A 13,276-nucleotide genomic window follows, 5' to 3' on the forward strand; every position below is an offset into this window, starting at 1 on the left:
TCAGATCTGAAGGTTACTCTCTTTTTCTTTAAATTTACTGCGGCTGTAGAAGTTGTTGTTGCTGATGTAGTCATGAAGGTAAGTGGAGTTGATGATGCAGTTGATGGTGTAAATTTTGAAAGAGTTGTCACAGCAGTGCTTGTTGGATGTTGAACTTCGGTTGTAGAACTAGATCCAGCTTGTGTTGTTTCAGTTGTTGGTTTTGCTGTACTCAGACCTAACATTGCTGTTGCAGAAGGAGTTGTTGGATTAGGAGTGGTCTCAGCTGTTGCTCTAGAACTAACTCCAAGAGTTGATTGGCCAAATATTGGAGTTGCTCTTTCTGAAGGTCTAAAAGTGGTCGATGAATAAGGGGATAATGTTGCAACATTTTCTGTTGTTGGAGCAGATGAAAGTATTGCTTCTGTGCTTTCTGGTATATAAGGTGTGGTAATCTCTGTTGTTGCTGTAGATGGTGTGGCTTCAGCTGTAGTTGAAGACTTGACAAAATGTGTTGTTTGTTCAAATAATGTAGGAGTTGTTTCTACAGGTACAAATATGGTTGATGAAGTAGTGGTTGCTGTTGCAATATTATCTGTAGTTGGAATAGATGAAAGTATTGTTTCTGTGCTTTCTGGTATATAAGGTGTGGTCTTCTCTGTGGTTGCTGTAGATGATGTAGCTTCAGCTGAATTTGAAGAAGTGACAAAGAATGTTGTTTGTTCATATATTGCAGGCATTGTTTCTAAAGATTCCAAAATGATTGAAGAAGTGGTTGCTGTTGCAACATTTTCTGTAGTTGGAGTAGATGAAAGTATTGTCTCTGTGCTTTCTGGTATATAAGGTGTGGTCTTCTCTGTGGTTGCTGTAGATGGTGTAGCTTCTGCTGTAGTTGAAGAAGTGACTAAATGTGTTGATTGCTCAAATCTTGCAGGTGTTGTTTCTACCAGTTCAAATGTGGTTGATGAAGTAGTGGATACTGTCGCAACATTTGCTGTAGTTGGAGTAGATGAAAGTATTGCTTCTGTGCTTTGTCGTATATAAGGTGTGGTCATCTCTGTTTTTACTGTAGAGGATGTAGCATCGGCTGTAGTTGAAGAAGTGACTAAATGTGTTGATTGCTCAAATATTGCAGGAGTTGTTTCTAAAGGTTCAAATGTGGTTGATGAAGTAGTGATTGCTGTTGAAACTTCTTCTGTTGTTGGAGTAGATGAAATTATTGTTTCTGTGCTTTCAGGTTTATAAAGTGTGGTCTTCTTTGTTGTTGCTGTAGATGGTGTAGCTTCAGCTGAATTTGAAGAAATGACAAAGAATGTTGTTCGTTCATATATTGCAGGCATTGTTTCTAAAGATTCCAAAATGATTGATGAAGAAGTGGTTGCTGTTGCAACATTTTCTGTAGTTGGAGTAGATGAAAGTATTGTCTCTGTGCTTTCTGGTATATAAGGTGTGGTATTCTCTGTGGTTTCGGTAGATGATGTAGCTTCAGCTGTATTTGAAGAAGTGACAAAATGTGTTGTTTGTTCAAATATTGCAGTAGTTGTTTCTACAGGTACAAATCTGGTTGATGAAGATGTCGTTGCTGTTGTAACATTTTCTATAGTTGGAGTAGATGAAAGTATTGCTTCTGTGCTTTCTTGTTTATAAGGTGTGGTCATCTCTTTTGTTGCTGTAGTTGAAGAAGTGACTAAGAATGTTGTTTGTTCAAATATTGAAGGAGTTGTTTCTAAAGGTTCAAATGTGGTTGATGAAGTAGTGGTTGCTGTTGCAACATCTTCTGTTGTTGAAGTAGATGAAAGTATTGTCTCTGTGCTTTCCGGCATATAAGGTGTGGTCTTTTTTGTGGTTGCTGTAGATGATGTTGCTTCAGCTCTAGTTGAAGAAGTGACAAAGAATGTTGTTTGTTCAAATATTGCAGGCGTTGTTTCTAAAGATTCCAAATTGGTTGATGAAAAAGTGGATACTGTTGCAACATTTGCTGTAGTTGAAGTAGATGAAAGTATTGTTTCTGTGCCTTCTGGTTTAGAAGGTGGGGTCGTCTCTGTTGTTGCTGTAGATGATGTAGCTTCAGCTCTAGTTGAAGAAGTGACTAAATGTGTTGTTTGTTCAAATATTGCAGGAGTTGTTTCTACAGGTACAAATATGGTTGATGAAGAAGTGGCTGCTGTTGCAACATTTTCTGTAGTTGGAGTAGATGAAAGTATTGTCTCAGTGCTTTCCGGTATATGAGGTGTAGTCATCTCTGTGGTTTCTGTAGATGATGTAGCTTCAGCTGTAGTTGACGAAGTGACGAAGAATGTTGTTTGTTCAAAAGTTGCAGGCGTTGTTTCTAAAGATTGCAAATTGGTTGATGAAGAAGTGGTTGCTGATACAACATTTTCTGTAGTTGGAGAAGATGAAAGTATTGTTTTTGTACTTTCTGGCCTATAAGGTGTGGTCGTCTCTTTCGTTGCTGTAGATGATGTAGCTTTAGCTGTAGTTGAAGAAGTGACTAAATGTGATGTTTGTTCAAATCTTACAGTAGTTGTTTCTACAGGTACAAATATGGTTGATGAAGAAGTGGCTGCTGTTGCAACATTTTCTGTAGTTGGAGTAGATGAAAGTATTGTCTCAGTGCTTTCCGGTATATAAGGTGTGGTATTCTCTGTGGTTTCTGTAGATGATGTAGCTTCAGCTGTAGCTGAAGAAGTGACGAAGAATGTTGTTTGTTCAAATATTGCAGGCGTTGTTTCTAAAGATTGCAAATTGGTTGATGAAATAGTGATTGCTGATACAAGATTGTCTGTAGTTGGAGTAGATGAAAGTATTGTTTCTGTACTTTCTGGCCTATAAGGTGTGGTCGTCTCTTTCGTTGCTGTAGATGATGTAGCTTCAGCTCTACTTGAATAAGTGACTAAATGTGTTGTTTGTTCAATTATTGCAGGAGTTGTTTCTACAGGTACAAATATGGTTGATGAAGAAGTGGCTGCTGTTGCAACATTTTCTGTAGTTGGAGTAGATAAAAGTGTTGTCTCTGTGCTTTCTGGTATATAAGGTGTGGTCTTCTCTGTGGTTTCTGTAGATGATGTAGCTTCTGCTGTATTTGAAGAAGTGACAAAGAATGTTGTTTGTTTAAATATTGCAGGCGTTGTTTCTAAAGATTCCAAATTGGTTGATGAAGAAGTGCTTGCTGAAGCAACATTTTCTGTTGCTGGAGTGGATGAAAGTATTGTGTCTGTGCTTTCTGGTATATAAGCTGTGGTCTTCTCTGTGGTGACTGTAGATGATGTAGCTTCATTTGTATTTGAAGAAGTGACGAAGAATGTTGGTTGTACAAATATTGCAGGCGTTGTTTTTAAAGATTCCAAATTGATTGATGAAAAAGTGGATACTGTTGCAACATTTGGTGTTGTTGGAGTAGTTGAAAGCATTGTCTCTGTGCTTTCTGGTATATAAGGTGTGGTATTCTCTGTGGTTTCGGTAGATGATGTAGCTTCAGCTGTATTTGAAGAAGTGACAAAATGTGTTGTTTGTTCAAATATTGCAGTAGTTGTTTCTACAGGTACAAATCTGGTTGATGAAGATGTCGTTGCTGTTGTAACATTTTCTATAGTTGGAGTAGATGAAAGTATTGCTTCTGTGCTTTCTTGTTTATAAGGTGTGGTCATCTCTTTTGTTGCTGTAGTTGAAGAAGTGACTAAGAATGTTGTTTGTTCAAATATTGAAGGAGTTGTTTCTAAAGGTTCAAATGTGGTTGATGAAGTAGTGGTTGCTGTTGCAACATCTTCTGTTGTTGAAGTAGATGAAAGTATTGTCTCTGTGCTTTCCGGCATATAAGGTGTGGTCTTTTTTGTGGTTGCTGTAGATGATGTTGCTTCAGCTCTAGTTGAAGAAGTGACAAAGAATGTTGTTTGTTCAAATATTGCAGGCGTTGTTTCTAAAGATTCCAAATTGGTTGATGAAAAAGTGGATACTGTTGCAACATTTGCTGTAGTTGAAGTAGATGAAAGTATTGTTTCTGTGCCTTCTGGTTTAGAAGGTGGGGTCGTCTCTGTTGTTGCTGTAGATGATGTAGCTTTAGCTCTAGTTGAAGAAGTGACTAAATGTGTTGTTTGTTCAAATATTGCAGGAGTTGTTTCTACAGGTACAAATATGGTTGATGAAGAAGTGGCTGCTGTTGCAACATTTTCTGTAGTTGGAGTAGATGAAAGTATTGTCTCAGTGCTTTCCGGTATATGAGGTGTAGTCATCTCTGTGGTTTCTGTAGATGATGTAGCTTCAGCTGTAGTTGACGAAGTGACGAAGAATGTTGTTTGTTCAAAAGTTGCAGGCGTTGTTTCTAAAGATTGCAAATTGGTTGATGAAGAAGTGGTTGCTGATACAACATTTTCTGTAGTTGGAGAAGATGAAAGTATTGTTTTTGTACTTTCTGGCCTATAAGGTGTGGTCGTCTCTTTCGTTGCTGTAGATGATGTAGCTTTAGCTGTAGTTGAAGAAGTGACTAAATGTGATGTTTGTTCAAATCTTACAGTAGTTGTTTCTACAGGTACAAATATGGTTGATGAAGAAGTGGCTGCTGTTGCAACATTTTCTGTAGTTGGAGTAGATGAAAGTATTGTCTCAGTGCTTTCCGGTATATAAGGTGTGGTATTCTCTGTGGTTTCTGTAGATGATGTAGCTTCAGCTGTAGCTGAAGAAGTGACGAAGAATGTTGTTTGTTCAAATATTGCAGGCGTTGTTTCTAAAGATTGCAAATTGGTTGATGAAATAGTGATTGCTGATACAAGATTGTCTGTAGTTGGAGTAGATGAAAGTATTGTTTCTGTACTTTCTGGCCTATAAGGTGTGGTCGTCTCTTTCGTTGCTGTAGATGATGTAGCTTCAGCTCTACTTGAATAAGTGACTAAATGTGTTGTTTGTTCAATTATTGCAGGAGTTGTTTCTACAGGTACAAATATGGTTGATGAAGAAGTGGCTGCTGTTGCAACATTTTCTGTAGTTGGAGTAGATAAAAGTGTTGTCTCTGTGCTTTCTGGTATATAAGGTGTGGTCTTCTCTGTGGTTTCTGTAGATGATGTAGCTTCTGCTGTATTTGAAGAAGTGACAAAGAATGTTGTTTGTTTAAATATTGCAGGCGTTGTTTCTAAAGATTCCAAATTGGTTGATGAAGAAGTGCTTGCTGAAGCAACATTTTCTGTTGCTGGAGTGGATGAAAGTATTGTGTCTGTGCTTTCTGGTATATAAGCTGTGGTCTTCTCTGTGGTGACTGTAGATGATGTAGCTTCATTTGTATTTGAAGAAGTGACGAAGAATGTTGGTTGTACAAATATTGCAGGCGTTGTTTTTAAAGATTCCAAATTGATTGATGAAAAAGTGGATACTGTTGCAACATTTGGTGTTGTTGGAGTAGTTGAAAGCATTGTTTCTGTGCTTTCTGGTATATAAGGTGTGGTCTTCTCTGTGGTTGCTGTAGATGGTGTAGCTTCTGCTGTAGTTGAAGAAATGACTAAATGTGTTGATTGCTCAAATATTGCAGGAGTTGTTTCTAAAGGTTCAAATGTGGTTGATGAAGTAGTGATTGCTGTTGCAACATTTGCTGTAGTTGGAGTAGATGAAAGTATTTCTTCTGTGCTTTCTGGTTTATAAGGTGTGGTAATCTCTGTTGTTGCCGTAGATGGTGTAGCTTCGGCTGTAGTTAAAGAAGTGACTAAATGTGTTGATTGCTCAAATATTGCAGGAGATGTTTCTGCATGTACAAATATGGTTAATGAAGTAGTGGTTGCTTTCGCAACATTTTCTGTTGTTGGAGTAGATGTAAGTATTGTTTCTGTGCTTTCTGGTATATAAGGTGTGGTCTTCCCTGTTGTTGCTGTAGATGATGTAGCTTCAGCTGTAGTTGAAGAAGTGACTAAATGTGTTGATTGTTTAAATCTTGCAGTAGTTGTTTCTACAGGTACAAATATGGTTGATGAAGACGTGGTTGCTGTTTCAACATTGGGTGTAGTTGGAGTAGATGAAAATATTGTTTCTGTGCTTTCTGATATATAAGGTGTGGTCTTCTCTGTGGTTTCTGTAGATGATGTAGCTTCAGCTGTATTTGAAGAAGTGACTAAATGTGTTGTTTGTTCAAATCTTACAGTAGTTGTTTCTACAGGTACAAATATGGTTGATGAAGAAGTGGCTGCTGTTGCAACATTTTCTGTAATTGGAGTGGATGAAAGTATTGACTCTGTGCTTTCTTGTTTATAAGGTGTGGTCGTCTCTGTGGTTTCTGTAGATAATGTAGCTTCAGGTGTAGTTGAAGAAGTGACTAAGAATGTTGTTTGTTCAAATATTGAAGGAGTTGTTTCTAAAGGTTCAAATGTGGTTGATGAAGTAGTGGTTGCTGTTGCAACATCTTCTGTTGTTGAAGTAGATGAAAGTATTGTCTCTGTGCTATCCGGTATATAAGGTGTGGTCTTTTTTGTTGTTGCTGTAGATGATGTAGCTTCAGCTGTAGTTGAAGAAGTGACTAAATGTGTTGTTTGTTCAAATCTTACAGTAGTTGTTTCTACAGGTACAAATATGGTTGATGAAGAAGTGGCTGCTGTTGCAACATTTTCTGTAATTGGAGTGGATGAAAGTATTGACTCTGTGCTTTCTTGTTTATAAGGTGTGGTCGTCTCTGTGGTTTCTGTAGATAATGTAGCTTCAGCTGTATTTGAAGAAGTGACGAAGAATGTTGTTTGTTCAAATATTGCAGGCGTTGTTTCTAAAGATTCCAAATTGGTTGATGAAAAAGTGGATATTGTTGCAACATTTGCTGTAGTTGAAGTAGATGAAAGTATTGTTTCTGTGCTTTCTGGTATATAAGGTGTGGTCTTCTCTGTGGTTTCTGTAGATGATGTAGCTTCAGCTGTAGTAGAAGAAGTGACTAAATGTGTTGTTTGTTCAAATATTGCATTAGTTGTTTCTACAGGTACAAATATGGTTGATAAAGAAGTGGCTGCTGTTGCAACATTTTCTGTAATTGGAGTAGATGAAAATATTGTTTCTGTGCTTTCTGATATATAAGGTGTGGTCTTCTCTGTGGTTTCTGTAGATGATGTAGCTTCAGCTGTATTTGAAGAAGTGACGAAGAATGTTGTTTGTTCAAATATTGCAGGCGTTGTTTCTACCAGTTTGACTTTGGTTGATGAAGAAGTGGTTGCTGTTGCAACATTTTCTGTAGTTGGAGTAGATGAAAGTATTGTCTCAGTGCTTTTCGGTATATAAGGTGTAGTCATCTCTGTGGTTTCTGTAGATGATGTAGCTTCAGCTGTAGTTGACGAAGTGACGAAGAATGTTGTTTGTTCAAAAGTTGCAGGCGTTGTTTCTAAAGATTGCAAATTGGTTGATGAAGAAGTGGTTGCTGATACAACATTTTCTGTAGTTGGAGAAGATGAAAGTATTGTTTCTGTACTTTCTGGCCTATAAGGTGTGGTCGTCTCTTTCGTTGCTGTAGATGATGTAGCTTTAGCTGTAGTTGAAGAAGTGACTAAATGTGATGTTTGTTCAAATCTTACAGTAGTTGTTTCTACAGGTACAAATATGGTTGATGAAGAAGTGGCTGCTGTTGCAACATTTTCTGTAGTTGGAGTAGATGAAAGTATTGTCTCAGTGCTTTCCGGTATATAAGGTGTGGTATTCTCTGTGGTTTCTGTAGATGATGTAGCTTCAGCTGTAGCTGAAGAAGTGACGAAGAATGTTGTTTGTTCAAATATTGCAGGCGTTGAAGATTGCAAATTGGTTGATGAAATAGTGATTGCTGATACAAGATTTTCTGTAGTTGGAGTAGATGAAAGTATTGTTTCTGTACTTTCTGGCCTATAAGGTGTGGTCGTCTCTTTCGTTGCTGTAGATGATGTAGCTTCAGCTCTAGTTGAATAAGTGACTAAATGTGTTGTTTGTTCAATTATTGCAGGAGTTGTTTCTACAGGTACAAATATGGTTGATGAAGAAGTGGCTGCTGTTGCAACATTTTCTGTAGTTGGAGTAGATAAAAGTGTTGTCTCTGTGCTTTCTGGTATATAAGGTGTGGTCTTCTCTGTGGTTTCTGTAGATGATGTAGCTTCTGCTGTAGTTGAAGAAGTGACTAAATGTGTTGATTGCTCAAATATTGCAGGAGTTGTTTCTAAAGATTCCAAATTGGTTGATGAAGAAGTGCTTGCTGAAGCAACATTTTCTGTTGCTGGAGTGGATGAAAGTATTGTGTCTGTGCTTTCTGGTATATAAGCTGTGGTCTTCTCTGTGGTGGCTGTAGATGATGTAGCTTCATTTGTATTTGAAGAAGTGACGAAGAATGTTGGTTGTACAAATATTGCAGGCGTTGTTTTTAAAGATTCCAAATTGATTGATGAAAAAGTGGATACTGTTGCAACATTTGCTGTTGTTGGAGTAGTTGAAAGCATTGTTTCTGTGCTTTCTGGTATATAAGGTGTGGTCTTCTCTGTGGTTGCTGTAGCTGGTGTAGCTTCTGCTGTAGTTGAAGAAGTGACTAAATGTGTTGATTGCTCAAATATTGCAGGAGTTGTTTCTAAAGGTTCAAATGTGGTTGATGAAGTAGTGATTGCTGTTGCAACATTTGCTGTAGTTGGAGTAGATGAAAGTATTTCTTCTGTGCTTTCTGGTTTATAAGGTGTGGTAATCTCTGTTGTTGCCGTAGATGGTGTAGCTTCGGCTGTAGTTAAAGAAGTGACTAAATGTGTTGATTGCTCAAATATTGCAGGAGATGTTTCTGCATGTACAAATATGGTTGATGAAGTAGTGGTTGCTTTCGCAACATTTTCTGTTGTTGGAGTAGATGTAAGTATTGTTTCTGTGCTTTCTGGTATATAAGGTGTGGTCTTCCCTGTTGTTGCTGTAGATGATGTAGCTTCAGCTGTAGTTGAAGAAGTGACTAAATGTGTTGATTGTTTAAATCTTGCAGTAGTTGTTTCTACAGGTACAAATATGGTTGATGAAGACGTGGTTGCTGTTTCAACATTGGGTGTAGTTGGAGTAGATGAAAATATTGTTTCTGTGCTTTCTGATATATAAAGTGTGGTCTTCTCTGTGGTTTCTGTAGATGATGTAGCTTCAGCTGTATTTGAAGAAGTGACGAAGAATGTTGTTTGTTCAAATATTGCAGGCGTTGTTTCTACCAGTTTGACTTTGGTTGATGAAGAAGTGGTTGCTGTTGCAACATTTTCTGTAGTTGGAGTAGTTGAAAGTATTGCTTCTGTGCTTTCTTGTTTATAAGGTGTGGTCATCTCTGTTGTTGCTGTAGTTGATGTAGCTTCAGGTGTAGTTGAAGAAGTGACGAAGAATGTTGTTTGTTCAAATATTGCAGGCGTTGTTTCTAAAGATTCCAAATTGGTTGATGAAAAAGTGGATATTGTTGCAACATTTGCTGTAGTTGAAGTAGATGAAAATATTGTTTCTGTGCTTTCTGGTATATAAGGTGTGGTATTCTCTGTGGTTTCTGTAGATGATGTAGCTTCAGCTGTAGTAGAAGAAGTGACTAAATGTGTTGTTTGTTCAAATATTGCATTAGTTGTTTCTACAGGTACAAATATGGTTGATAAAGAAGTGGCTGCTGTTGCAACATTTTCTGTAATTGGAGTAGATGAAAATATTGTTTCTGTGCTTTCTGATATATAAGGTGTGGTCTTCTCTGTGGTTTCTGTAGATGATGTAGCTTCAGCTGTATTTGAAGAAGTGACGAAGAATGTTGTTTGTTCAAATATTGCAGGCGTTGTTTCTACCAGTTTGACTTTGGTTGATGAAGAAGTGGTTGCTGTTGCAACATTTTCTGTAGTTGGAGTAGATGAAAGTATTGTCTCTGTGCTTTCTGGTATATAAGTTGTGGTCTTCCCTGTTGTTGCTGTAGATGATGTAGCTTCAGCTGTAGTAGAAGAAGTGACTAAATGTGTTGTTTGTTCAAATATTGCATTAGTTGTTTCTACAGGTACAAATCTGGTTGATGAAGATGTCGTTGCTGTTGTAATATTTTCTGTAGTTGGAGTAGTTGAAAGTATTGCTTCTGTGCTTTCTTGTTTATAAGGTGTGGTCATCTCTGTTGTTGCTGTAGTTGATGTAGCTTCAGGTGTAGTTGAAGAAGTGACTAAGAATGTTGTTTGTTCAAATATTGAAGGAGTTGTTTCTAAAGGTTCAAATGTGGTTGATGAAGTAGTGGTTGCTGTTGCAACATCTTCTGTTGTTGAAGTAGATGAAAGTTTTGTCTCTGTGCTATCCGGTATATAAGGTGTGGTCTTTTTTGTTGTTGCTGTAGATGATGTTGCTTCAGCTCTAGTTGAAGAAGTGACGAATAATGTTGTTTGTTCAAATATTGCAGGCGTTGTTTTTAAAGATTCCAAATTGGTTGATGAAGAAGTGGTTGCTGATGCAACATTTTCTGTTGCTGGATTAGATGAAAGTATTGTTTCTGTACTTTCTGGCTTATAAGGTGTAGTCTTCTCTTTCGCTGCTGTAGACGATGTAGCTTCAGCTGTATTTGAAGAAGTGACGAAGAATGTTGTTTGTTTAAATATTGCAGGCGTTGTTTCTAAAGATTCCAAATTGGTTGATGAAGAAGTGGTTGCTGATACAACATTTTCTGTAGTTGGAGTAAATGAAAGTATTGTTTCTGTGCTTTCTGGTTTAGAAGGTGTGGTGTTCTCTGTTGTTGCTGTTGATGATGTGGCTTCGGCTGTAGTTGAAGAAGTTACTAAGTGTGTTGTTTGTTCAAATAATGCTGGAGTTGTTTCTACAGGTACAAATATGGTTGATGAAGTAGTGGTTGCTTTTGCAACATTTTTTCTTGTTGGAGTAGATGAAAGTATTGTTTCTGTACTTTCTGGTTTAGAAGGTGTGGTCATCTCTGTTGTTGCTGTTGATGATGTGGCTTCGGCTGTAGTTGAAGAAGTGACTAAGTTTGTTGTTTGTTCAAATAATGCTGGAGTTGTTTCTAAAGGTTCAAATGTGGTTGATGAAGTAGTGGTTGCTGTCGCAACATTTTCTGTTGTTGGAGTAGATGAAAGTATTATTTCTGTGCTTTCTGGTTTATAAAGTGTGGTCATCTCTGTTGTTGCTGTAGATGATGTAGCTTCAGCTGTAGTTGAAGAAGTGACTAAATGTGTTGATTGTTTAAATCTTGAAGTAGTTGTTTCTACAGGTACAAATATGGTTGATGAAGAAGTGGTTGCTGTTGCAACATTGGCTGTAGTTGGAGTAGATGAAAATATTGTTTCTGTGCTTTCTGGTATATAAGGTGTGGTCTTCTCTGTGGTTTCTGTAGATGATGTAGCTTCAGCTGTATTTGAAGAAGTGACGAAGAATGTTGTTTGTTCAAATATTGCAGGCGTTGTTTCTAAAGATTCTAAATTGGTTGATGAAGAAGTGGTTACTGTTGCAACATTGGCTGTAGTTGGAGTAGATGAAAGTATTGTTTCTGTACTTTCTGGCTTATAAGGTGTGACCTTGTCTTTCGTTGCTGTAGATGATGTAGCTTCAGCTGTAGTTGAAGAAGTGACTAAATATGCTGTTTGTTCAAATATTGCAGGTGTTGTTTCTAAAGATTCTAAATTGGTTGATGAAGAAGGAGTTTCTGATGCAACATTTTCTGTTGTTGGAGTGGTTGAAAGCATTGTTTCTGTGCTTTCTGGTATATAAGGTGTGGTCTTCTCTGTGGTTGTTGTAGATGGTGTAGCTTCTGCTGTACTTGAAGAAGTGACTAAATGTGTCGATTGCTCAAATCTTGCAGGAGTTGTTTCTACCAGTTCAAATGTGGTTGATGAAGTAGTGGATACTGTCGCAACATTTGCTGTAGTTGGAGTAGATGAAAGTATTGTTTCTGTGCTTTCTCGTATATAAGGTGTGGTCATCTCTGTTTTTGCTGTAGAGGATGTAGATTCAGCTGTAGTTGAAGAAGCGACTAAGAATGTTGTTTGTTCAAATATTGCAGGAGTTGTTTCTGCATATACAAATATGGTTGATGAAGTAGTGGTTGCTGTCGCAACATTTTCTGTTGTTGGAGTAGATGAAAGTATTGTTTCTGTGCTTTCTGGTTTATAAGGTGTGGTCTTCTCTTTCGTTGCTGTAGATGATGTAGCTCCAGCTGTAGTTGAAGAAGTGACTAAGAATGTTGTTTGTTCAAATATTAAAGGAGTTGTTTCTAAAGGTTCAAATGTGGTTGATGAAGTAGTGGTTGCTGTTGCAACATCTTCTGTTGTTGAAGTAGATGAAAGTATTGTCTCTGTGCTATCCGGTATATAAGGTGTGGTCTTTTTTGTTGTTGCTGTAGATGATGTTGCTTCAGCTCTAGTTGAAGAAGTGACGAATAATGTTGTTTGTTCAAATATTGCAGGCGTTGTTTTTAAAGATTCCAAATTGGTTGATGAAGAAGTGGTTTCTGATGCAACATTTTCTGTTGCTGGAGTAGATGAAAGTATTGTTTCTGTACTTTCTGGCTTATAAGGTGTGGTCTTCTCTTTCGTTGCTGTAGATGATGTAGCTTCAGCTGTAGTTGAAGAAGTGACTAAATATGTTGTTTGCTCAAATATTGGAGGTCTTGTTTCTAAAGATTCTAAATTGGTTGATGAAGAAGGAGTTTCTAATGCAACATTTTCTGTTGTTGGAGTGGTTGAAAGCATTGTTTCTGTGCTTTCTGGTATATAAGGTGTGGTCTTCTCTGTGGTTGCCGTAGATGATGTAGCTTCAGCTGTATTTGAAGAAGTGGCAAAGAATGTTGTTTGTTTAAATTTTGCAGGCGTTGTTTCTAAAGATTCCAAATTGGTTGATGAAGAAGTGCTTGCTGAAGCAACATTTGCTGTTGTTTGAGTAGTTGAAAGCATTGTTTCTGTGCTTTCTGGTATATAAGGTGTGGTCTTCTCTGTGGTTGTTGAAGATGGTGTAGCTTCTGCTGTAGTTGAAGAAGTGACTAAATGTGTTGATTGCTCAAATCTTGCAGGAGTTGTTTCTACCAGTTCAAATGTGGTTGATGAAGTAGTGGATACTGTCGCAACATTTGCTGTAGTTGGAGTAGATGAAAGTATTGCTTCTGTGCTTTCTGGTTTATAAGGTGTGGTCTTCTCTGTTGTTGCTGTAGATGATGTAGCTTCAGCTGTAGTTGAAGAAGTGACTAAATGTGTTGATTGTTTAAATCTTGCAGTAGTTGTTTCTACAGGTACAAATATGGTTGATGAAGAAGTGGTTGCTGTTGCAGCATTGGCTGTAGTTGGAGTAGATGAAAATATTGTTTCTGTGCTTTCTGGAATATAAGGTGGGGTCTTCTCTGTTGTTGCTGTAGATGATGTAGCTT

General features: G+C 37.6%; 1 protein-coding gene across 1 annotated transcript in view; it reads right to left on the reverse strand.

Moving 5' to 3' along the window:
• Positions 1 to 13,276, reverse strand: part of LOC144987086 (uncharacterized) — a 28,605-nt gene continuing 15,329 nt past the window's right edge. Inside the window, exons 6-9 of the mRNA XM_078936009.1 lie at positions 12,218 to 12,733; positions 11,678 to 11,890; positions 1,668 to 2,308; positions 1 to 168 (exon numbers count right to left, since the gene is read on the reverse strand). Coding sequence (XP_078792135.1) covers positions 1 to 168; positions 1,668 to 2,308; positions 11,678 to 11,890; positions 12,218 to 12,733 — 1,538 coding nt within the window. The remainder of the gene's footprint in view (positions 169 to 1,667; positions 2,309 to 11,677; positions 11,891 to 12,217; positions 12,734 to 13,276) is intronic.

Source organism: Oryzias latipes, chromosome 18 (assembly GCF_053564925.1).
Source record: "Oryzias latipes strain Hd-rR chromosome 18, Olatipes_Hd-rR_3.1".
Lineage (NCBI taxonomy): Eukaryota > Metazoa > Chordata > Actinopteri > Beloniformes > Adrianichthyidae > Oryzias > Oryzias latipes.